The sequence below is a fragment of the Acipenser ruthenus genome, chromosome 1 (genome assembly GCF_902713425.1).
Source record: "Acipenser ruthenus chromosome 1, fAciRut3.2 maternal haplotype, whole genome shotgun sequence".
Lineage (NCBI taxonomy): Eukaryota > Metazoa > Chordata > Actinopteri > Acipenseriformes > Acipenseridae > Acipenser > Acipenser ruthenus.
The window spans coordinates 72,865,885-72,893,480 of NC_081189.1; the positions used below are offsets into that span (position 1 = coordinate 72,865,885).

Consider the following 27,596-nt stretch of genomic DNA (forward strand, 5'->3'; position numbering starts at 1 on the left):
ACGAAGATTTGCTTTATTTTGAACTATGTGTCACTAGAAATATATTCAAATAAGAAAATTACTATTTTTGATGTCTGTTTAAGGTAATAAATTACTAAGACATAAATCGGTGCTCCACATGTTCTGCCATACTAAATTCTAAACCTAGTAACTAGGTAACCTTAAGAATGTGCATGGTAGTTTCCTGCGTGGGTTGTCTATGTTGGGCCTGCACTTTTTCAATAGGTTTCAATATTCTGGGGTTACACCTCCCAGATGACTAGGACATACTGAAAGTAAGGTCTACAATGATTTAGGAGGCTGTGTGGTCCAGTGGTTAAAGAAAGGGGCTTGTAACCAGGAGGTCCCCGGTTCAAATCCCGCCTCAGCCACTGACTCATTGTGTGACCCTGAGCAAGTCACTTAACCTCCTTGTGCTCCCTCTTTCGGGTGAGACGTAATTGTAAGTGACTCTGCAGCTGATGCATAGTTCACACACCCTAGTCTCTGTAAGTCGCCTTGGATAAAGGCGTCTGCTAAATAAACAAATAATAATAATTCCTCATAGGCTTGGCTAGCATACCTTTGGACAAATTAGAAAAGTAGTGCACTGGGAACTTTTGATGCGATTTCCCTTCTTTTCTAAGACTATCACAACTATATTCTCTTTGACAGCTCCTATAATCTGATCGTTTTTACTGATGCTAGAACCTGCAGGAACAAAGTGTCTTATTTGTATTAAAAACATTTGCAGCATGAGAGCTGTTTTCAATGATGCTACCATGCTGAGGGAGAAAGTGTGTGACCCTGCATAAATTAGCCACACTGCATTTCCAGACAAAGGGGCTTTAAAATTCAAGTCATTACAATATGTGCCTTTAAGCTAGTAAAGCATAATATGCAAAATTTACCATAACAATTAATCATAACACTCTGGCAACATTTAGTTTGTAAATCATACACTATTTAAAGAAAAATGGCAACCTTTTAAAATGTCAGTATAAAGCGGATTCTGTTGAGTATTTTAAATGTAATTGTCATCAAACAAACTTCGGGCAACTTTGATTCATGTCTTGTGTGAAGTTATTAAGTGTTCACACATAAGAGTGCAGAGAATCTGAAAATGGCAAACTTCTTTCGACTACATTGAATATTAAACATGACAATAAGCGATACTTGACTCTTATAGTAAGGTAAAGTATTTTGGATTAAATTGCAGAAAATTGGTCTATTCAACAATTTTGGAATCCATATTTGTGATTTACAGACTCATAAACTGAGCTGGACATAAAGAGAACATTTATACATTTGATGTACATTAGTCATGTATTAAAGGCTGTTTGTATATAAAGAACACATTTTTACAGTGACCAAAAAAAAAAAAGCCCTATTAAAATATATTTTAAACCCAAATATTATCTTCACATTATATATTTTTTTATGAAATCTATCTTATTTAGAACAATGTCATTTTGCTTAGCATTTTGTTTGTGCAGCCTGGTGAAACCATGTAAACATAAAATATATACTTCTAAAGTTTAATCATCTGCATATACAGTTACTAGCCCTTCCATTGGGTCTCTCATAGACAGGACTGCAATATACACAGAGGGCAGTAGTATTTACCTTTATCCCAGGAAGTCCGGGAAGCCCAGGTAGACCTGGTTCACCCTACACAGGAAACGCATAAAACATTATAGAATCTTACTCAAGCATCGTGGTACTGCATGGTGATGCACAGGCTTCTTCCAGAAAGTATCAGTACAAGATATAAAAGGTATGACATTCTGTTATTAAATAGCAAAGAATGTCCAACAAATATCATTTTTTCATATACTCCAAAAAAATAATAAATAAATAAAAATATATATATATTAGACATGTTCAGTAACTTTTTGCACAATTTCTGATCAATATTGCATTTAAAATATAGTAGTGAGTTTAAACTAGGCTTTTGCATAGCACAGAGTGCCCCCAGTGGACAAATGATGTAATTTGATGTGCAAACAAAACACTATTCTGAAATGCATATTTATGATACAAAAAAAAATTGTTTATGAATCTCAGATTTCCAACTGATAATTACATTTAGCTGCTTCTTCAAAATCAACGCTAAACCACACGGACATAATAAAGATGGAGGTTTCCAATAAATATCCCTTTTACATTAAAAGACGGAAGGGATCAAGCACAGCTCTCCCATCTCTCCCATTAATTGGAACCATTAGTACTAGTATGTTTCATTATGAATGCAGGAAGGATGTGTGAGTGGCAGGGTATCAGAAGAGATATATAAAAGAAAGGCTGGAATAACAGATTCATGGGTGAAAGTGGCCAATGACCCTTTTGCCTAAAACCCTTTTGGCAAAACCAATCTTTAGGCTGGGGTCCTGCATAGGCCCCCTGGAGCTCTGGGGTTGTACATGCTCTCAGATGCATTCTGAGCCATTTTGGACCACTTTTTTAGAAGCAAATCTGAACTTGACTTTGTAGAAAAAGGAATTCAGAAATTACTTCACTAACAACTTGTCATTTTACCAGATGGGTCAACCTGATAAATCACACATGAGGCTAGATAACAAACATAGTTTTTTAAATGTTACTGATCAAACCTTTTACATGTATGCTCAATTCACATACTATTAATTGTATAAAACCTCAGCTGCAAAAATCATATACAATCTCCGCTTACCTCAATCCTATGTCAAATACGAGGTTCATACAGTTCTGATACAAATTTCAAGGACTTTTTAAAAGGACCATTTTCAAAGACCTAATTTAAGGAGTTTGACAATTTTCAATGTTGATAACTAATAACCAACTGTAAAAAAATAAAACTTCTGCATTAACAGCATATTTAACGGTATAATAACAAAAATCTAAATTATAATCATTTTGAGTATAGATAAGCTGATAGATAAACCTTTCTTATTCAGTAACACCAAGTCAGTTTTGTTACCTATAGGTGAGTGTTTCATTCTAAAAGCAGCACAACAATTCCGTGCTTTAATCAATGTTAGAACCAATGTCATTTTGTGTCACAATCATAAGCGCCTACATTTGTTAAAAAGTAGGGGGACAAACTGAAGGACTAACTGCCGAGCATAGAGGGGCAAATGTATTTATTTTTAATTGTTTTTTTGTTTTTTTTACAATTCAGCTCCAAAAACCAAGCAAATCTTGCAGTTGTGAAGTTATGGTTTTAGTAATTGCAAGCCTACAAAATTGGGCATGTTTTTCAGCATAAAATGTTCCATATGTACTTACTGAGCACGCATTAATTACAAATTAAAACAATAATGTAACTGCTGCTAGTGCAACCGAGTCATTTTTTGCTAGCTTTAAAATATTTATATTTTTTTCCTTTAAATATTCTTTACACTTCGAATCGGGTACATTATTTTACAGCTTTAACTAGGACTGACAGTGAGCAGAACGACAGGGAGAGTATAAGCAAACATTTTAATTACCTTACAATTTCAGGTACGTGCCTTTTAAAGTAAGATGAAACTATTGTCGTTTTTAATACACAAATAAGCTTACTTGACTTGAAAAACGTCTTAAGCGGTGCAAGCAAAATCCTACTTGCTTTGATTGAATGAGTTCGTCACCTACACAACAAGCTTCAATATGACAACTGAAAATGTATTCCAATAAAGAACAACACGTTTTTAATGAAAAAAGAAAGAAAAAAAATTCTAGCCTACTTCACTAAAGTAAAAACGGGCTGCTGTTATTTTGAAATACCACTGCTTCAGATTATTACCAGTGCTTAATAACAATAACAACATTTTATTTAGAGTTTCTGTTGAACGTAAACCCGTTCACGGCCCCACAGCAACACAAACCTGCTAACTTCCTTATTTAATTAAAAAAAAAAATACACAAATAACATTCTGCATATAATTTAATTAATAGAGAATAAAAACAAACTAAACTAACAACTACCTGGCCTATATTTAATTAATCATTTTTGTAGTCTCCACAAACTGCCCAGCATCTTCTGTTGCAGTCACACCGCTGCTAACGTTACCTGGTGTAAATAGTGCAGAGCAGACTATGTGTCAAACCGATATTCGTGCAGGGTGCATTTTATTGTGTTTATTTTATATATTAACATTGGACTTACGGTGTCTTCTGAATGTCTTTCTGTTATTTATTTATTTATTTTACATTTTAAACTGTTTGAAGGCAAAACCATAACAAAACATAGAATAACAGTGTGTATACACTGAGCAAAACACTTTCACTCATGCAGATTGTGTCTGGGTACTTCTTTCAGCCTCGGTTCTTATACATCTCTAGTATTAGTTGAAGGAAAGAGGGCTTTGCAGTACAGTAAAACGTTAGCTAGAAACATGCATTCTGATTTCACAGCAGTTTTAAGTAACAGTTCACTGCAACTGCCCTTGGTCAAAGTGCTTTGGTTGTTTTATTAAAAGATTAGATTTGATGCTACAATGGAACGACAACTTGAACCAGTGTATCTATAAACTTTATTAGGTTATTGCAAATCTATTGGATAACAGAACACAACTAGAACACTTCAGATATATATTCCCTTCATAATATCACCTTTTAATTTTGAGGCATTACGTTGGCTGTCTGTTAACTAGCACTAAGAGCAAAACAACAGATATGACAGGCAGTGCTAAATCCACTTAACCTTGCAACAATTTTATTCAGACCATGGATGAGAACATAATCAAATCACAAGTTCTTAATATATTATCCCTTTGCTAATTAAACCTATTAACAGCTTCGAGAGATAACATTTGTTCTGAAAAAAAACCAAGAAGTTTTTCTGCGTCTCCTGACTTCTTGCCAGTCATTGGATACAACAAAAAACTGTTTCATTAACTTCAATGTGTTCCTCTTTGAAATGTCACACTCCATGTCACCATGACGAATCTGCACATTCTCTGAAAGCTGACGCAAGCCCCTTTTCTGCCTGAACTAATTAAAAATAAAAAATTCATGCTGTGTGGCACAGTCTTTTAAATTGCGTAATTAAATGAAATGTGATTGGCAGCCGGCTAGTTGTTTCTATTTGCTTCACAAATGTTTTCATCAATACAAAACATTTAAGATAGAGATGGTTGGTTGCTGACATGGACTGTTCAGCAACCTCCATAGTAATAAATGACCCCATTGCCTCCCACTTGCATGATTTTAATATACTACACAATAGACCCAGACTTTTTCCAAAAAATGTTTTAAAATTCAATAGCAATGGTCTGAAAGTGACAAGCAGCAGAAAAAGCTAGAACATTTGAAAGGTCAAACATGTTATTTGTACAGTTTCCAAAGAGCATGTTAGTAAGCCTCTCCCATAAGGAAAATAAACAGATATAGGATATATCAAAATGAAATCTCTGAAACACACATTCATACATAATAATGGGCACCTTCATATATTTGAAACATGAACTATAACCAATGCTCATGGATATGTGTATAATGAATATAACTTATTGTAAGAAAATAACCATAACATGTTTCCCATCCTCTAATATTACCATAAAATATACACCGCTGTGCAAAAGTCTTAGAAATGTTGCATTTTTCTACTCTGATGCATTATGAGCATCAACAATTTACTCAAAGCCTCCACTAGTGTTTTCTACTATTATAACAACCTTGACTTGCATAAAGAAGGAAAAACATTGAGTGAAATAGCTCGCATCACTTGATTTTCAAGGTGTGGTATCCGAAGCATAATCAACAAGTACAGAGAAACATCATCTGTAATTGACAAACCCAGGAGTAGAAGACCCAAAAAGCTGTCCAACAAGGATGAGCAATACTTGAAGATAATATCCTTAAGGAATAGAAAGAAGACAAGTGTTGAATTGACAACAGAACTGGCAGAAGGTAGAGGTGTCATTGTCCATACATCAACAGTCCAAAGCACCTTTGACTATTGTTTCATAGTCCAATTTCTGTGTTCTTGTGCATATTTTAGCCTTTTAGTCTTGTACCCCTTTCTTAACCGAGATATTCTTACTGCAACACATCCTTTAAGTCCTGATTTCAAGAGTGACCTTCGTACTGTTGATTTGATGGACAACGCTTGTCTTCTTTCTATTCCTTAAGGATATCATCTACAAGTATTGCTCATCCTTGTTAGACAGCTTTTTGGGTCTTTGTGATCAGGATAGCTTGCAGTGGTGACGTCAGACCAGAAACAGGAAGTAGCGGGGCAAAGCTGAAACGCTACGGCGTTCAGCCTTTTATTAAATAATAAACAAAAACAAAAGATTTAAACAAAACACTACAAACAAAAGGGCATGTTGGCCAAACAAACAGAAATAAACAAATAAGTATCATGTTGAGGTAAAACCAGCATGCTTAGCAGTTGTTTAGGTTTTTAAACCACTCTCCCACCTTGCTTGCTCTCCAGTACTCTCCTCTGTACTCTCCACCCCGAGGGTAGAGAGCTGCAGGTTTATGTACAGGTGACCATCTCCCGATTAGCAACAATTAATCAATGAATTAAAAAACATCTGCACGTGTTTAATAATGATGCGTGACTGTCAGCTAGTTAAATAATCAGTAGCTGATCAGTCACGCATCCTCACAAGGTTTTAAAAAGACAAAACAAAACAATAACAAATAATGGTGGCGGCTTTCATCCGCGCTGCAAACAACAACAATAATAATAATAATAATAATAATAATAATAATAATAATAATAATAATAAATTACAAAAATAGCACACAATATATATAGGGGCGAGGCTCCCCATCACAGTCTTCCAGTACTGGGTTTGTCAATTACAGATGATGTTTCTCTGTAGTGTTTTATTGTTGAAACGTAAAAAAAGGGTTGCATGTTTTACCTTCTGCGCTGAACGGCCAGTTTCTCCTGGTTCACCCTATGAGAATGACAGAGATAGCAAAATCACATCAAGTTTGGAACAAAGAAAACAAATTGAAAAGGTAACCTGATCAGCTGAAGTAAAATAGCAACTCTTCTCAAATATACATGCCAGTAACAAACAATAAATAATTAAATAAATGGGAAAAAATGAAGCGAAAATGAAACCAACCTTTATCCCAGCTGCAGATGAACCAGATTCCCCCTAATAACACAGATAAAAACACTTGTAACATTTATCCCATACAAAAAGTGTGTGTGTGTGTGGGGGGGGGGGGGGGGGGTATTTAATATTTTCTCTGCTTTTTCCTACTCACATCTGTTGCTGTGCTTGCACTTTACTAACAGCATTGGCAAAAGGACAAAACCATTTTTATAGATATAGTGTCAGCTAAGCAGAACTGTTCTGAAATTAGGCAACAGCGATATCAACTACTTTAAACGTTATAATTACACCGGTAAAATAACTTACATTTTAATGGGGTGTATCGGCAACTAAGCAGAAAAAAAGAAATACAACTTTAAGGTAATAATAATGGTCTTGATCAGTGTTTTACTTGGAACTTGTTGGTGGGAAATAGCAAGAACTAGGCAATACGGACGTCAAGACTGAGATGCTGTCTGTTGTTGATCCTGCAGTTTCAGATCTCATGTATGGGTTTTCTGATATCAGGACATGTTCTTACCCTTGTTGAGCTACCAAACCAGCAAAATAAATAGCTAGCTTGTATCTCTCAAGCCTTGCATTTGATACAGCTGGCATTACATAAAGGATATTTATTCCCAACAACAGCTGAATGTGTGGACACTTACATGATCTAGCAAGAAATGCCCACTATGTAAAATTGAGTTTGGAAGTGTCCACTTGTGTAAATCTTCATGAACAGGTTTCCCATCCTTTTATCCAATTGAAAGTGGTATATACAGTGCTTTGTAGAGTAAACATCATACAGACACCAGTAGAAAGGGTTTTCTAACCAGGATTTACTTTCATATTTAAATAAAATACACAGTGGGATTTCAGTTTCTAATTACTGCTAATTTCACACACGTTAATATTTACAAACCACACAAAGTGATTGTTTAAAGGGGATGTGGCTTTAAAAATGCACAAGGATTAGAATTTCAATGAAATACAGTAGACCAAAAAACAAGAGGTATTCTTTGTATCTTATCTTCCATCTGTTTGGTTTTATCTTTTATAAAACACTTCTCTATAGGAGAAAGAGGTTACTAACTGAAATGATTTATCTCTTGTGATTTATATCGGAGTCAAGTTGAATGTTTCTGGCTTTTTCTGTATTTTACACTGGGACTACACTCAGATGTCCATACAATATGTATACATTATTCAACAAAATATTTACATTAACTGAATGTACAAGTGGAGCTCAAAAGTTAAGCATTCAAAGCTCAACACTAGAAATGTGATTTTTTTTGTGAACAAAAACAAATAGCCATAAAATATAAGACTGAAAATATGAAGCTGAAATGGTTGATGACATATTAGCAGTTATACTAGCAGGGGTAGCTAAGTGTCAAATTCACACAAGCTTTATAACACACTGCTCAATAGCCATTCGCTGGTGTCATCAGACCCAGACTGCTGCATATATTTTTAAATCAATTCAATATATAAATATATAAGATACTTATAAAAGAAAACCACTGTCTTTACAAAGTTTTTATGTTATAATTAATGGAATAAATATGTTGGAATAGTTAGCTGGAATGAGAGACTACAGCTTCTTAAGGTTTATTTAATATGCATTCCCTTCAATGACAAGACCCTAACACCAAGCTTTTGGTGACATAATCAAATGCTCTAATTACAGCACATCAGCCAGAACCATCTGGTGACATCCACAGTCATGAGGCCTCCCATGCCAAGTCACACTGCTTATCATCTATACACTCCTTGCTGACAGTGTCGCTGATTTATGTGGACAGTGCCTTGAGGCAGTTCAGGTCATGACAGAGATGTATAAATGATGTTTCACTGATACAACACAGGGACTGCCACCCTGTCCCATTTCAGGAGTTTCGTGGCCTTACAGCCCAGAAAGTAAAAAAAAAAAAGCAAAAAAAAAAAAAAAAGCTATAAAACGAGACAGCATCAGCTAACAGTTTTAACCACCACTTAACATTTTACTTGCATTTGAAGGTAAGTGTGATGGCTTGGACTGTTTATTATAGCACGCTGGATGCCCCTGTTTTTTTCCAGAAGGGGCCTTAAGGTGAGTGAACAAATTCCAAAGCCAAAATACTGAAGCCCAGTGAGTTTTATTTCCAAATGTGCAACTTTTGGGTCAGGCAATTAACCGCTTACTCTAGGATTACATTTGACTCATGGTGTCACTACCCTTAAGGCAGCTTTTAAAAAGAAGCAAAAACCGAAACCTATGATAACTGTTTAAAATGATTTAATGGCAATGCAAAACAGTCAGCAGTTATTTTTATTTTTTTAAAGCCACTGTTAGAAATTGAAGCCATATATATAACGTAATTCTAGTTTTTTTTTTTTAATTTATTTTTTATTGCTACAGTAAAACTAATTATTGTCTCCATTGCTTGCTTGGTCTTAGATAAGTGCTTACTGTTAAAGAAACTCCAGAAGCTGACTGACTCCCTGCAGGGTTTTCAGAGCCTCGAAGCTTTTTTTTTTAATGAATGTTCTAATAATTTAGTAATCTTGTGCTGATAGCACTGCGTCTAACACCAGGGTCCCTTGTGCATTGTGCATCTAGGTAAGGTCCACCAAAGTTATTACCACTGTAGTGTTATTGACCCCACATTTATGATGACTATTTTTCCACAGGAGGTAAATGTCAAAAATGCAGCAATATGCTCTGATGCCTGCCTTGCTGATCGTTATGCCATATAACATTAGTTTGAGCCGTGGGAAAACATGAGTCAACCATTAACACATTAATGCTATTAAACATTTTTTTATAGGGCTCAATGAGGCCAATAAAACAAAAACCTAGGTGTATGTAAATCAAATTAGACTACACTTCCAGACAAAACATTTTTGACTACATGACTCACTGAGCTGGATTCTCAATTTTATTTATTTATTTATTTTTTACAAATTGTTATAAGCACATTTGTTTTTGATATACACATCCTATATAAGAAACAACTTAAGACTAATTATGAGCCTTAAATAAAACATCTGAGTTGTTTATTTCTGCTTTGGTAACTATATTACATGCATGTGCATTGTTTCAGATCATTTTTTGTATCTATTCCAGTGTATTTAGTGATGTATAGGTGGGTAATGAATTATCCCTGAGGAAAATGCTACCCTTTTTATATCATGTCTATAACTGATTATCCCTGCACTTCCTTCAATGATCACTGTTTAAACAGAAAACAGGCCATAGGAATTCAAAAGTACTTGATTCATTTTATCTTAATTTCCCGTACAAGGAAATGAGTGAAGATCAAATTGTTCAAGAATCCCTCAAAGGGGCATCCTAGAGTAATTCAATATAGTAAGATGCAGTACAAGAGCTTAAACACTAAGCCAAAGCAATGTACTGTATTCTCATCATAAATGGCTCTTACAATTGAATTAGTGCTGTCCATGTGAAAAAGCTATTTGATCTATTTCCCCCAGAATATTTCTTAAATAAAATACAATTAAAAAAATACAATCGCATCCCTGAAGCTTGCCTAACTACATAGAATTACTGAAAATACTGGTGTGACATTTAATAACCAAAATTATTTTGAAATTGTACACAATAAAATCATGCATGTGTGGTTAAATTCTAAATATCATAACTTTTATTATTTATTCTGTTTTGATTTTTAATGATGAGAGTAAGTAAGGATTTACAGAGAAAACGAGTATTAACAATTTTAGGGAAGTAGTAAACTGAAACATAACAGTTTTTTGGAAAGAGAAATAGTTACTGGTAATCAAACCCAAATATAAAGAAAAATGAAATCTGAATTCATCCAATCCCTGGTTATAATGACAGTTGTAACAGTTCAACCATGATCCCAGATTATGAATGTGGAATAACCAAAATATGGATTAACATTCCAAACTACACAGTTACTGTAGGTCAAAGACAACCAGATTGTTATGCATTCTCCAGTGGAACGATTCTTTCAATGATGTAATACAGAGTGTCAATGGCAAAATACAGTCCTTTTCTTTTTTAGCACTAAAGAAGGCTAAATGATAAATGGGTTCCATTAAATTTGAAAAATAAACGCCTATCAGGAAGAAGTAGGTCAGATCAGTAGAGTGCAGGAATTAGAAACATATATTGAAATTCATCAAATCTGTTCCAGCTAGACTTTATATTTCATAAGCAGCACTTTTCATCAGCTATTTTTTTTTTTTTTTTTTTTTTTAATCTTGTAGACAGGTCTGTTTTAGATTAAATCAAACAGTTCGCTGCAAGACTGCCAGCTTTTTAAGATTGCTTTACTGAACAAAAAAGACTGCATCACATGAAGGCCCTTAAATTTATGGTTGCTTTGAACATCTTACCTTTGCGCCCATGTCCCCTTTCTGGCCAGGCTCCCCAGAGTCGCCCTGAGGGAAGAAACAGGATTGCTTCTGTAAATCTGATTATGTTTTATTGCTGCAGATTTAAGGTCCATCGTGCAGCTGCACACCTTTTCTTAGGCAGCGATATCAAAGCAACTATCAAACAAAGTGTATAAAAAGTGGTTTCATATTTTACAAATAAGATATGACTCACTGTTATAGCTTCTGATTTCTAATACAATATACAATCAGAAATATATGTATGTCAAGAGTAGAGACATAACCCCATCGGCTTGAGGCCCACAGAGGATAATTCAAATAACCTTAACTATCCCTTACCCTCATCCAGTCATTTTAATCATCCACAATGAACAAACCAAGCCCATGAGATCACATTTCTACCTCTGGGCAGCTTACAGGCAGGCCTGCATGCGCCCGGCCAGTCCACAGGGGTCGCTGGTGCATGGTGAGCCAAGGACACCCTGGCTGACCTTAGCCCTCCCCACCTGGGCGGGAATTCAACAATGTCATGCCTTTGTGTGGAGTTCTCTGCAAAATGTCACTACAAGGCAGTGATTTGAATGAATGTGAGCAGAATCTGGTAAGTTGAATTGCTCATTCGTTGCTCAAAGGAATTTTCAAAGCAGACATGTAAGCAGCTACACATGCCAAGCAAAACATAGCCTTTACATGGCATAGCTCATAGATACATTGTTTTGCAGTATGAGAGATGTGATGCATACTCTGGGGACAGAAACCAGTGCCCACCCTGTGATGACATATGTACGATCAGGAATAAAGACAGAAGTTCTGAATATTACATTCTATTGACCAGTATGAGAGCCACTGGTTTAGAGAAAACGCGTTAGTCAAGTGTTAATTGTTTAAAGTTTTGCCAAACTGTTTCATCATAGTCGAAAATATCAATATTTATGATAAATGTTAGCCATAGTGCCCTATTATTAAGCAAGTTCAGAAGCAAAAGACAGGGATAATATAATTTACAAAACAAGCACACATCTGCAATCTAAATAATTCTGAATTTGAATGTAGACATGATATTGAGAAATGTTTGATTAAAATAAAAATCATTATTTTAATATTATAGTTGCTTTAAAGACATTAAGCAGATCTTACCTTTTCACCCCATTCTCCTATTTCACCCTGTCAAACAAACAAAACAATGAGTGTTAAAAAAAAGGCAGTGTAAAAAGTGAAAAAATTCGGTTGATCCTGATGACATTCTATCTGTCGGAGAGAGTGTGTGTTGAATTAAAGTCTGGGTCTATTATATCACTTGCTCATGTTTTAAAATGTCCCCTGAGAGCTTACACAAAATCTTTTTTTTGTTTGTTAATTTAAAAGAAATATGCAGTCTGACATACACTATCCAGCAAGCCATATCCAACTCACTAGATTAACTCCTGATAACCCCCGACATACAGGGTCTTGCTGATATTACAAAACATCATTCTTCCCCTAGGAGGCAGGAAATACAACAATTATAGCTATCACATTCACTAAAATTAAAAAAAAAAAAAAATAGATCACCAGGCCAATTTTCAACTTGTATCCATGTCCAAATGAAACCTTAAAACAATCTCGACTGTTTTCTTTTATTTTTGGTATAAACTTAAATTATGCTGCTCACTTTCTACATATTGGTGCACAGATTCCCACACAGTAGTCTGTCATTCTTTGTATGAGCCTCTTGCTCTAAATATTGTACAAATTGTGTTTTCAACTCACATGAAAGTGTTTACTGTAAATACCTAAGAGCAGAACAAAGTCTCACAAGTCAAAAATTAATAACACACTTCCCAGAGGTCATCATTGCTTAGCTTTAATCTACTGTTTCTTATGGTAGAAACATTCACTGCTGTATTGGAGCGCTCACTAATAATTACCTCACATTGGGTTAGATTTCAGTAACAGCAACACTGGCACAATTCAATTATTTTGCATTCTCCCCCAATATTAAAAGCATTAAGAACATGAGACAAGGAGAAGTGTGACTAACCTTGATTCCAGGTGTTCCATCTATCCCTGGCAAACCTGGTTCCCCCTAATAGGTAAGAAATAATCAGAATATGTTAGCAATATGTATTGTGACCTCAGCCACTGATGCTGAGCTACTGGTGGTAACCGCCGAGAGAACAGTGTTCAGTTGTATTCCTTTTTTGCATTAAACTGTCAACCACATAGGGTGTGTTTTTAATGAATAATGAGTCGCGACTGCATTTATATTACAACACTAGATAGATATTGGAAGATGTGAAATAATTTCAGTTTTACATCATTTCCATTCAAATTGAGGCAAGCAATTTAGGCCTTATCACAAACAAAAATAGGCCAGAACTCGTTCACAGTAGGCCACCACCAGTAACAGTTGAATAAGTCTTAAGATAATATATAAAATAGGAAGCGTGAACATTTTCAATACAATACAAACAAATGTACAATAAGCCTGTTTTGTTAAAGAAGAAACAGATTGCTCATGTCCTTCTTTTATTACAGATGATTTATACTAGAAAAAGATGAACCTTTGTTTAAAATGTGTTAGGAGTTTAGACAAAGTGGTTTCTGGTTTTCATTAAATAGAATTCACTATGCTATTTGCAGTCTAGGGGTTTAGTCTAGGGGTTTAAATTGACTGCATGTTTATAAAAAAAATCCACATTTCAAAACCCTGTTGGCACCCAATTGAAGTAAATATACCTTTAAAAGACCAGGATGTTAGGCATGTAGCTGTGAAAATGGAAACTTTTACCATGGTAGCAGAAAGGACAGTGATGTATATTGTTTTCAACTGAAAAGGGAATTGAACCACCTTTTTTTCTTTAGCTCTAAAGTTACTTTAATAAAGTTAATTAGTGTATTAAAACAAATGAAATAATGAACAACTGTATCTAGGGATGTACTGAGAAAATCACAGACACCCTGTAAATTCATAATGAAGTAACAAATATATTTGTTAACTCAGAAGACATCATGAAAATAAAGGTTTCTTGAAAATATTTACTTAAGTACTAATAATATTGAAGTTTGATTTCTGATTTGCTGACCAAATACAATAAGTACAGTATTTGAATTGAGGTATGGAAATTACATATTTCCTTTTGGTACAAATAATTTCCTTTTGGAAAAAAAAGCAAACTAGAGGCTAATCAAGCAGATGGATCATTGTACTGGAGCCATGTCTACCAGGTGTTGTTAAATGCTTGAGAAAAAAACTGCTTTCAAGAACAAAAACTGAAAACCAAGAGCCTGAAAAAGAGACCTTTACAGTAATATTCTTACTATACCTTCTGGCCGTCCACACCTGCAATCCCAGGGGACCCAAGAGAGCCCTTTATAACACAGGAGTAGAATGAAATAGAGAAATTATTATCCACAATTTTATACTGAATCGTGAACCTGTGTAAATACCACTTGTGAAATGTTTGTTTTTATTGCATCAGCTTATTTATTACGTATCACAAGTTATTTAGATGGGGTGGATTTACTGATAAACAGCCTCCCCAGTGATGGCTTGTCCTTTTTTTCTGGGACTGGTGAAATGTGTGACTAAATATAAGGCCACATGCTCTTAAATGTCAAAAACCAAGATATAACTCTGGGTAAAATGTCTCATCATAAAGATGGCACCTCCAAAAGTGTCCATTCAAGCCACTAACACCACTGCCTGCAGCACAGCTACAACACAGACCAAACCTTGAGATTCCTTCATATCATCGATGGCTAATTTACATATAGAATAGATCTATTTTTGATGTAGCCTACATCTTTACTCCAGTGTCATTTGACATCTATGGTATGCTGACCCCCACACCCCAACAAATCTTACGACTGTATATTTACGGCTAACACATTTCTTCACAGGCTTTGCTTGAAGAGTTTCTCAGCAGAGTCCCAGCTCTTCACCTTTCTATTTCTTTACACTGTTTTAATAACCTTGTCTGAATCTTTTAACTTCAGTGATCTTCGCCTTTTTAAGAACACCCTCATTAATCCAATACATTTTGGCACATCTTACTGAACAAACTCTTCTCTGCACATACTGCACTGTATTTTAACCCAATTTCTAAATCTGGGTTAGCTGGCAGGAACTGAATGAACTGAAGGATCTGGGAATGGTGCAAGCATTCTCCCAAATCAATGTTTGATGTTGTATTCCTTGCTTTTTAAAAACATTATTTGAAGCTGAGTCATGCTGCATACAAAACACATTTGGATAATACTGTGCACGCCCCCTATGGGCCATAGTGTAGGTTGCTGAGCACATCTTGTGGCAACTTTTCCTATCAAATTACTGTGCTTTGTGACTAAATGCTATTTAGTCCTGTTTAGTCCTTGTGTGAATTTATATCTATGCATTGTATATGTCATTTCTACATATAAGCTATAAAAAGGTGTTCTGAAGGTAGGTAAGATAAAAGTGATTTATTAGCCACTGCTGGAATTTCAGAGAATTTTTTTTAAGGTTATCTTAACAGTTGAGAAGAGGTAATAAAAGGAATGATATATGTACACTGGTGAACTTCAGTATCTGCCAAAAATATTTCAGCAACACAGACGAAACATGTTGCTATCAATCTACTCACAGGAATAAGTCATTTTAGAACCAATCTGATTCAATTCCATTTTGGAATAAATTTCAGGTGTACTATAATCAAATTCAATTCCACGTTCAATTAATCAACCAAAGTGTGCCAGCTGATAAATTAAACTGTTTTACTATTTTAGGAGATCTGGATGAATAGGCACTGGAGGAGGCGATAAGGCCGATGCCATCCATCAAATGCCACCACACATCCGTAAAATGGAAAAAAAAAAGTTTTATTCACTTCAAGCCCACTAGAACAGAAAAACAACAACTCAGAACTGTTACTTGACTGGTTATAAAGAGACTGCTTACATCTCTTCTTTTTCACAAAATGTGCAGAAACACTCCCACTCACACATGTATTTGTGACTATGCAGATCTGCTGTTCATGTCTCTGAGACCTGTGATTTGCCAGCTGTTACAAAATGGGACAGCTTTTAAGTATAAAGACCATATAGAATAATCAGTGACTCAGTTGGCAATAGAAAGCAGGTATGGGTTGACTCTTAGACCTCAGCTCTAACCGCAGTCTGTAGATATACTCAATTATTTCAACAGCGATTGTAAACATGCCACTGCCATCATTTTTAAAAGACAGACTTTATAAATTGTAGATCAATTAAATACATTTTGCAATAATTGGCAGAAAAACAGAGTCTGCACAGTTCTTTATCCTTACCCTTTTATCGCTTTGTATTGCCACATGTGTAATGAGTTAGATTACATTAAACTGTTTCTCAGCAGAGTAGTTCACATATCAAACTAGCCATACAATTCAGCCCACTGTGTGCTATTATCGGTTTTTGCAACAGCTAAAAATAGCAGGCATAGTTATTTTATTTTGTCATTACCATTGTTAAACCATCTCAATTACTGTACATCATGAATATTAGACGATGATAAAATGTGCAAAATTGTTGGCTTTCCTCTCCCAGTAAGGAAAATGTTGTCGCTACAGAACTGTACACACAACTTGTTTCAGAAAATTGATACATTCTGCATGGAGATGCACTCTTTTTAAGATTACCAAATGACAAAAATGCAGAATTCGCAAGAACCACTGAGCTATATGGAACGTGGGTAGTACTAGCACCATCTGATGCTGTAAATATCCTTCTGCCTGGTGTTGATGGCTGAAGTGTAAAGCTGGCTCTAGGAATCAACTTATTTTACCTCCCCAGCGCATCAGCACACACAACGGCTGCGATGATGGCTCCGGGGATCAACCACAGTGCGGTCTCCCCAGCACATCAGCATGACAACCGTCTGGATTGAGCTAAGTAGGGTACATCTCTGGGGTCTTCAAGTGGGCACCTTCCGTTCTCTGTGTTTCATCAACTAGCCCCCGACACCTCAAGAGGGCTCGACAGTGATTCTGACGTCCCAGCATCACCCCCCTCCGTCCCCCACTCAAATCAGCCTAGCTTACTTACCCAGCGTTGCCTTCTTTCTATTGTGCTTGAGATCCCCAGCCAGAATCTTTCCGTCTCAACCACAGCCAGTTGCTGCTCCTTTCTGCTGCTTCAGATAAGTTCTTCACTGTGCGACGCAACTCTTGGCCACTGAATCCGACGTCTCTGAGAAACCGGGTTGTAGAGTGTGCCACAAATCCTCGACAACCCACTTCCACTGGGTAAACCCGGACTCTCCATCCTCGCTGTTCCGCTTCAGTGGCTAGTTGAGCATACCGCAGTTTCTTCCTCTCATACGCCTCATCTGCAGCATCCGCCCATGGCACTGTTAACTCTATCAGATGAACAAGGCATGCTGATCCAGACCACAAGACAATGTCTGGTCGAAGGTTAGTGTCTGGTCGAAGGTTAGTGGTGGCAACCTCAGGTGGAAAAATAAGCCATTGACCAACATCTGCCAACATTTTCCAGTCTCTAGCAGCTTCCAGTTGTCCTGGGCGAGGCTTGGTTTTAACACCTTTTCTTGGTGGTTGCTCTCCTGGATGGAGGAATATTGTCTTTTGTATGTAATGCTTTGATGGAACTAGTGGCAACTTATTGGTCATGTTACGGTTGTCTTCCAATGCTAAGGCCAAACATCGCAGCACCTGGTCATGGCGCCAAGTAAACCGTCCTTGACTAAGACCCACCATCCTGTCAAAATGTGCCTTAATGTTGCAGGTGATGAACGCAAAGGACATGAAGGATCCTCACCCACCCAGAGGTTTAGGTTCCGTGGTGATGGGAGAACATCATATGTTGATCTGATGAGGAAACTGATCCTGCTCTGTTCCACTGTCCATAGGTCTTGACAGACGATCTTGCGTTGTTCCACACTCTCTTATCTTTTCCATTCTCCCTGCTTGACCTGGGAAACGGCCTTTACACACCTCATCCTCTCCTCCTGCTTTTGCACCTCGTGGACTACCAGCTTCCTCCGTTGAGCTGGGGTTGCCTTGTGCCATGTAGGAGGAGCTGAACTGAGACCAAGACCCCTCTTCAATGCTGAACTTGCCCCATAATATCACCGATTCGAAGGGCAGCCTTTGCGTCTTCGATGGCTTTCTTTGCCGCCCACTTTCTTCCAGTTTTCAACACAGGTGCTGCCTCCCTTACACATTTGTCTCGTGACTCTACTAATGTAATTTCCAGTCGGACCTTGGCGCACTTAAACTCCTCGGTTAGAGCAGAGACTGGTAGCTGCAGTATTCCTTTACCATAAAGTCCCACTCTGCTGAGGCAGCGTGGAACTCCCAACCATTTCCTGATGTATGAACTGATTAAAGTTTCCAGCTTCTCTACTGTTGTCAAAGAAACCTCGTACACAGTCAGTGGCCACAGCAGCCTCGGCAGTAGACCACACTGAAAGCACCAGAGTTTTAGTTTGCCCGGTAAAGCGCTGCTGTCTATGCTCTTCAACCCTTCCGCTGCTAGTTGTCTAACTTCTCCCACACAAACTGTGTCCTTTAGATCCCCGTCGTACCATCTCCCAAGACTTTTCACTGGCTTCTCAGACACTGCTGGTATTGCCTCACCATTAATGTATAATTATACATTAATGGTGAGGCAATACCAACAGTGTCTGAGAATTATACAATTTATTTTTAATAGCTCTTGATAAACTAATTAAGCCACACAAATGCAGGCTCTGAGTCAGAGACGTCAAATTTTGTTTTCCCCAAAGGCATTTGTTTAAAACAAAATTAAATATGTTAGTATATTATTGATATATGCATTCTTGGTATAAACAAGATATCTCATTAAAGGGCATGGCATATGGCATTTTTATGTTATTGCCACATCTGCCCATGACAGAAATACCGTATGTCGTGGCTTTTCATGACTTATCTCTGTCTGGAGAACACACTCACACAAGCACACCTTTTTATAGCCCAGTCACATCATTTACGCAAAGTCCTAAGTTAAGCATGTGCAAGTAATGGAGCGATTAGATGCTCACTTTAGTACATATCATTATGCCCAGGCGCATCTGGTCTGCAGATGTAATCAGGAGCATCTCAGAGGCCAATGAGACGCTAATGACCTATCTGCATATTCCCTGGAGCTTGCTGCGGAGGCATAACATTGCCCTTACGAATCTGCGCATGCACATTTTTCAAGATGCACTCCACATTTCCCTTTTGTACATATTGCAATTTTGCGTATACACCAAACTTCATACTTACAACTCGCAACTCTTAATATATAGGCCCCACTGTGTTATACTCATAAAGCTGTAACTTTACACACTGCTGAAAGTTACACACATGCAAATAAAAATTGAAAAACAACTTTGTACTTTTCATTAGCAACTTTCTCTTACCATTCTTCTGTTGATTGTTTATGTTTTTAAAGCCTTTGTTATTAACACCCTTGAGCCATGTCAACTGGCATTCATAAGAATCATTTAAGAGATAAACATGCAGTAACAAAACCTTTTTTTTAAAAAAAATAGATTCCCTAACGTAATGTTCAAAGACCGACAGTCGACCGCACAGAATTTCCAAAACATTGTAATGCTATCACTCTTGTTGTAGGCCTCACTGATACACGTCAGGTGGTTAAGAAGTCTGTAAGTAGCGTTGACAGGTATGAAAGGAAGTTGGTACTGAGGGAACCACGGAAACAGGAAGACACTGTTAGCTACCTCATTACTGCCAGCCAAACATCATTCATCAGCATCCTCTATTCATATGGGATTGATGGCTATGACTTTACATATGAGCAGTGAATATGAAATTCCATCCTGGCTTTGCGTGATATTTCTTATGTACAGTTTTTCATGCATTTGCCAACCTTTGAATAGGAAGACTGTAATGACTTTGTCTTAACCTGCAAGCTTCCAGACAGAGAGATTAAAAACAGACTGCCAGTATTTCCTATGATGGGAAATCAGGCATACATTGAATTATGCAGTGTATAAGTGAAACAGTTGAAGGTGATCATGGGTAGCTGACTATCTTCTTGTCCAAGAAGGGAATTGGGAACATGCAGCATAATCTTACAATTATTGTTTGACCGTACCTTTTGTCCTGGAGGCCCCTCAGGTCCCTGGAATTGAAAAAGAATGTAATTAGCATAATTCTGAGGCCAATTTAGGCATAAGTGATCAATTAAAGCATTCCCTGTTTTTATGTGTTCTCACACAGTGCTCAATCCTGTAGAACATTTCTGGATTAAACAAATAGCATAACAGAACAATCAACCTTTTGTTTGGTGAAGCTAATAGCAATGTAAATGGAATCCATGTATTATTTTTAGAACTGGTGGAAAGATCCATCATACAATTACATCCTTTAAGGCTTAATTATTAGCTGTACAGACTGTTTGGCTTCATTGCTTCAGGTAGAGGATAACTTATGTTGTTGAAGCTGACACCCTGGGATCCTTCAAGAAGCTGCTTGATGAGATTCTGGGATCAATAAGCTACTAACAACCAAACGAGCAAGATGGGCTGAATGGCCTCCTCTCGTTTGTAAACTTTCTTATGTTCTTATGTTCTTAAAAGAAGTGTTTTGGTGCAAGCATGCTGTCTGTTTATAAAGAACAGGAGAAATCTGTCATAGTCAGAAACAAATACCTTTTTTTCTTTTGCAGCTGCACACAAGGTTAACACAGGAGAAAGACATACATTACTGCCTTATACATATCCCCGTAAAGACAACTGTATAACTGTACTAGGAACTACTGTATAGCAATTAAATATGTCTGTATTAGGATACACTGCACACTGTAACTGTGCTGAAAGAAATACATCAGGGGAGAGGTGTGCCAGTGCTTTATGAATGCAGTCGCCTATCTCTAATTTCTGTTTGGAGCAATGTTTAATTCTGACAATAACTGGGAATGAGGTAAGAATCATAACAGGGTGGGTCAAAGTGATCCAAAACTGCTCCTGCTGGAAAAGCCAGAAGTAAAGGCCCACTGAGATACTCAATGCATTTCAGTCCAGTACTGGAAATTCTGCATGGCGCCAAAATATCAAGGAAAAAATTCTCATCATGTTCTAACCAATAATGATTATTTTCCACTGGCAAATTGAATCAGTTCAATTCAGTTTGAGTAGCAGCTGCACAACAGGGTGTCAGTAGCTCAGCAGTTAGTGGACTGGACTGTAATGCAGCAGGTTGTAGGTTACAGCAGAAGGCCAGTAACTCAAAATGAAACATTACTTTAGTAGCATTAGTATTTCCTGCATCACTTGGGATGGGAGAATGGCTGATTCGTTGTATTCATTTTACAGTAGTTCAGGGACTGCTGCATTGGTTTATAAAACTATGTGAAGTAATATTGGATAAATGATGGTTTCAGTGAGTGAAGAAATAGCTAGCAAAAAGAAAAGAAGAGGCTAGAGAGCAAAATGCTTTGGAACACCCTAGATCAGGGGTCTCCAATCCAGGCCCTGATACTGGAGGGCCGGTGTCCCTCTTGATTTTTGTTCCAACTGTACCCTTAATGGACCAATTAAGCTTCTGATAAGCACTTAATTGGTCCAGTTATGTAATTTAGGGTACAGTTGGAACAAAAACCAGGAGGCACACCAGGCCTCCAGGACCAGGATTGGAGACCCCTACCCTAGATGGTAGATGCATTATGAAATGCATATATAGATTAAATAAAATAAAATACAAAAAAAAAACAGGTACAACTGAGAGTAATGTACAACATTTAAGTGTCAAGAAAACAGCTGCCAGGCTTAATAGAATTGGAAATGGTATAAAAGGATGGAGGTTGTTAAGAAAACAACGTGTATGAAATGACAGAAAGAAAAATGTGGACCTACTGGACACAATTCAATTACATTTTTAGCAGGGAAAAATCGTTATGAAAGAATATTAATTCACACATCACTGATAATGTTTTAATAAACTTTTATTGTGTTAACTTCAGTTTTACCAAGCACTTTTTCCCCACTAAAAATGTAATTGCGCCCATGTGATTTAATGGATATAACAGAATAGGTTATTTTAACATTACGTTTGTGACAGCAATTTTGGGTCAGGTGGATTTCAAAATCCAGAATCAATCATATGTGTGATTAATGCTTTTTGAATACACTGTACTGATGGCATAGAGAACAGAACATACATCATTCTGCCTTTGCAGTGGTAGTAGCAGAAGAAGACGACTGCACTGAATTAAATATTCTCTGTTTAGGCTGGGCAATAATGCTGTTAAGCAGCCAGAACCGCCACATCTGGCAAACTAGTGCAGAAATAGGAATTAAACCGATATCCCAGTCCTCCTATAAAATAGAAGCATCACATGTTGCCAGTCCTCAAGCTGCACCAACGTGATCAGTGTTCACTGCTGCCAGACATCTTCACAGAGAGCAGTAACCAGAAGAAGTAATATCTGTCAGGGTTCTCCAAAAACTTCTACTTCTTTGCTCTGCACTAAAACAAGTACATTATATTAAATATTAACACATGTCTGGATAACTTGAATTCGTTTTTTTAACAATAGCGTTTATAACAAAAAGTCGGTGAATCAGCAGTGCTAAGTGGCAGTTTCTGGGAAACGGTCGAGAAATGCAAGCCCACAATATGTCTCTGTCTCCCTCCAGTAATTAGCTGGGAGCACATTTGCTACATTAAAGATATCTTGATGAATGTCTATACATTGAACCTTCTCACTGGTTCTCTTTTCATAATTACTGCAGATTGTTATCTTTGCAGGCAGCTGGAGAAATGAGTAGAACTATAAAAAGAAACAGTAGTCAAACGTGTGTGATTAAAAGAGAGTAGCAAACTGAGTGCCTATATTGTATCAAACATCTATATATAAAGTGTACCAGTATTTCTATATTCTGTAAGGCGTTATGTAAGAGAGTCTGGGGAGCGATACATTAATATCTTCTGACCAAAGTTAGCAGAGCTGTTCCTTTGCATAAGTACGAGTGATGTTAGTGTGGTTTGTAAGAGAGTCTTTTACCCCTTCTCCACTGGCACATCCGACCCATGAGGGCTCGGTATGATACGGGTACGGGTGGTTCTCTACTGGCGAACCAAACCGTGAAACTCTGGCTTCGCAAGACATCTGAATCCGGCAGCGAGCCAAGCTGAGCCAGGGGCGGGGTTAAGGATTCTCATCATTACGTTCATCAGTCAGTACACTCCAGAAAGAAAAACAACAAACATCCAAACAAAAACAAACACCCAAACAAAAAACAACTAGAAAAAAACAACAACTATCCTTAAATGGGATATCTTTGGCAAATCATATTTTTAACACTTTAGTTCAACAGAACCAACTGAACTATAGTAAGACGATATAATCAGTACAATTTGTGGATTATAAAGACATTCTTAAATATATTTACAAAATATAGCAGATCATTGAACATTTTGTATTCCCAGTACTCTGAATGTTACATAAGTCAAATTTTGTTGGCACTTTTGAAATCATAATAATTCTTCATTGCTCATCTTTCACCATAATCTTTTCGCTGTACAAAATATCATCTCGACCTCTTCCTATCCAATTTTAAATAACTTTAGCATAACAGAGGCAGAAGTGTTAAAGGGACTAGGAGCTCTTAAAATAAACAAATCTCCTGGGCCGGATGAGATCCTCCCAATAGTACTCAAAGAAATGAAAGAAGTTATTTACAAACCACTAACTAAGCTCATGCAACAGTCTCGAGGCAGGGGTTGTACCGACAGACTGGAGAATTGCAAACGTAATACTGATCCACAAAAAGGGAGACAAAACCGAACCAGGTGACTACAGACCAATAAGCCTGACTTCTATTATATGTAAACTTATGGAAACTATAATAAGATCCAAAATGGAAAATTATCTATATTGTAACAGTAACCTGGGAGACAGTCAGCATGTCTAACTAACCTGCTTGATTATTTTGAGGATGCAACATCGACAATGGATAATTGCAAAGCATATGACATGGTTTATTTAGATTTCCAGAAAGCTTTTGACAAAGTCCAGCAAGATTAATTTTCAAACTCAACGCAGTAGGGATTCAAGGAAATGCATGCACATGGATTAGGGAGTGGTTAACATCTAGAAAACAGAAAGTACTGATTAAAGGAGAAACCTCAAAATGGAGCGAGGTAACCAGTGGTGTACCACAGGGATCAGTATTAGGTCCTCTGCTATTCCTAATCTACATTAATGACTTAGATTCTGGTATAGTAAGCAAACTTGTTAAATTTGCAGATGGCATAAAAATAGGAGAAGTGGCAAACACAGTTGCAGCAGCAAAGGTCATTAAAAATGATCTAGACAGCATTCAGAACTGGGCAGACACATGGCATTTAATATAAGTGTAAGGTACTGCACACAGGCAATACAAATGTCCATTATAAATACCATATGGGAGATATTGAAATTGAAGGAGGAATCCATGAAAATGATCTAGGAGTTTATGTTGACTCAGAAATGTCTTCATCTAGACAATGTGGACAAGCTATAAAAAAGGCCAACCAAATATTTGGATATATAGTGAAAAGTGTTGAATTTAAATCAAGGGAAGTAATGTTAAATCTTTACAATGCATTAGTAAGACCTCATCTTGAATATTTTGTTCAGCTCTAGTCACCTCGTTACAGAGTGCAAAGAAGAGCGACCAGAATTATTCCGGGGTTAAAAGGTATGTCATATGCAGACAGACTAAAATAATTTAATCTACTCAGTCTTGAACAAAAAAGACTACACGACAATCTGATTCAAGCATTCAAAATTCTAAAAGGTATTGACAATGTCAACCAAGGGACTTTTTCGACCCGAAAAAAGAAACAAGGACCAGGGGTCACAAATGGAGATTAGATAAAGCGGCATTCAGAACAGACAATAGGAGGCACTTTTTTACTTAGAGAATTGTGGGAGTCTGGAACCAACTCCCTAGTAATGTTGTTGAAGCTGACACGCTGGGATCCTTCAAGAAGCTGCTTGATGAGATTCTGGGATCAATAAGCTACTAACAACCAAACAAGCAAGATGGGCCGAATGGCCTCCTCTCGTTTGTAAACTTTCTTATGTTCTTTTTTTTTTTTTTAAATTTAGTCGTCGCCAATTATTTTTACCCCGGTTTTCACCCCAATTTAGCATGCCCAATTATTATCTGTATCCCCGGCTCACCGCTCGCAACCCCCCCGCCGACTCGGGAAACGGAGGCTGGAACACGCGTCCTCCGAAACGTGCTCCTTCCAAGCCGTCATTTTTCGCACTGCAGATCCACAGCAATGCTACCAGACCTATAGTGCCGGAGGACAACACAGATCTGGCGGCTCCGCTGCAGAGCCACAGGCGCCCTATCGGCCACAGGTGTCGCTGATGCGCGGTGAGCTGTGGATTCCCCTGCCGACCTAAGCCCTCCCTACCCGGGCAGCGCTCAGCCAATTGTGCGCCGCCCCCTAGGAACTCTCGGTCACGGTCAGCTGTGACATAGCCTGGATTCGAACCAGCGATCTCCAGGCTATAGGGCACATCCTGCGAGGAGCGCCTTTACTGGATGCGCCACTCGGGAGCCCACACTTTCTTATGTTCTTATCTCATTTTAACTTCTCATGAGAAAGCCTAGATGTACATGTTATAATAGGCACCACACACAGACACGTATGCTTACAATTAGAAATCACTGAATGGTAAAAGCAATTACAATTGTGGGGTTAAATTGAGGTTGAGTATTATTTGGTAGAAAACCAAATGCTGTTTAAATACAAGTCAAATACGTATTTCTATTCATCCATATCGTAATCCCAGATTGTAATACCCTTAATAATTTAGAGCTAAAGAATATCCTAAAAAAAAAAGTTGAATCACAATTAGATATGCTGTTTTCTAGAAATAAGTGAAACAGGGGATAAGCATCTAACTAGTTCAGGTTCAGGTGATATCCAGTGTCCTATTAGTGTGTAGATAAATGAAAGTACAAGGCCAGTAGGAAAGGACATGTATTTCCATTCAGAAATGATGAGCAAAGGTTCAACAACTCTTCTTGCCTTTTCTAAATCACAGTGAAGAGTTCTGCAAAATAGTTAACAACTTACCATTGGTCCCACTTCCCCTGAGTTTCCTGGTTCTCCCTAGAATGGTAAAAAAAAATAAATAAATAAAATCACCACATCCATTCGGGTACTGTACTGTATCCCTGAGCAGCTTCATAATATACTACTTCCTTCATCTGAAGCCCATGCGTTGGTCTCTCAGGATGTGTGTTGGATTCAAGACGTGGTGGGGAGTAGATACAGCCACCACATTTCCATGTTTATCCTACTTGAAACCCAGGAACTGTATTAAAATAGAGCCTTATTGCAGAAACAACAACAGTGGACTGCAATGCTGATTCAACTTAACCATCTCAAGAGCATACCAATCTGGAAAATGAATGATAGCTCATTACTAACCTGTTTATTTTATTTAGGATGCCCCTGTCTAGGTGGATGCACACCTCTATGTCAATGCTTACCGGCAGGCCTGGCACACCTCTGGGTCCATCCTTCCCTGTGTCTCCTGGGGGACCACGGGGGCCGGGTGGTCCTGGGGGCCCTGGAGGTCCAGGAGGACCAGCCTGACCTTGATCTCCCTGCACAAGGAAGGAAAAAATAGGTTCTGCAAATAGGTACAGCTGACCCCTAATCCCTCTATAGTACTGAAGGATAACAGGAAAAATAAGCTGCAATTCACTATGTGACCTCATTGGCATTCTCAGATGACAATGGATTTGATACCAGAGTACCGACTTCCACAGAGTAAAGAAGCGAGATTGTTATTGTGTCCTCATCTCACCCAGCAATGAACCAAATCAATAGAAACCTGCTCTGGCTGCTTACTCGCTAAGTGTTTTTTTTTTTTCATAGGCAAATTAATAATGGACATCTGCACAGTTTTTATTGCTGTTAATCATTGGCAGGCATTTTTAAATCATTAATGTTTAATTATGCTTTAAAAATCACAAATATACACTACTGGCCCTACATAACATACACTGAATAACTGCTGCTTGTCAGGAATATTGTGAAGGGTTGCTGCATCTGAGAAATTTGCGTCAGAAGGTTTTTTTTATTAGTCTCTGAGGTGTCAAAGAACTGTTTAAAGATGCTGGGAGAAACTCTGTGGAAGATCAGTTCAGGCCTTGCTCTAAATTAGAAAAGTTACTGTTAGATAAAGTATTTTGTCATCTTATGAATGATAACCAGATGCACAAGT

The 27,596-nt window shown here is 37.4% G+C and overlaps 1 protein-coding gene across 1 annotated transcript in view; it reads right to left on the reverse strand.

The window, feature by feature from the left end:
* Positions 1–27,596, reverse strand: part of LOC117421437 (collagen alpha-1(XXV) chain) — an 88,378-nt gene that overhangs the window by 33,649 nt on the left and 27,133 nt on the right. Inside the window, exons 5-14 of the mRNA XM_059029363.1 lie at positions 26,857–26,973; positions 26,438–26,473; positions 20,451–20,477; positions 14,675–14,719; positions 13,390–13,434; positions 12,507–12,533; positions 11,370–11,414; positions 7,032–7,064; positions 6,822–6,857; positions 1,606–1,650 (exon numbers count right to left, since the gene is read on the reverse strand). Coding sequence (XP_058885346.1) covers positions 1,606–1,650; positions 6,822–6,857; positions 7,032–7,064; positions 11,370–11,414; positions 12,507–12,533; positions 13,390–13,434; positions 14,675–14,719; positions 20,451–20,477; positions 26,438–26,473; positions 26,857–26,973 — 456 coding nt within the window. The remainder of the gene's footprint in view (positions 1–1,605; positions 1,651–6,821; positions 6,858–7,031; positions 7,065–11,369; positions 11,415–12,506; positions 12,534–13,389; positions 13,435–14,674; positions 14,720–20,450; positions 20,478–26,437; positions 26,474–26,856; positions 26,974–27,596) is intronic.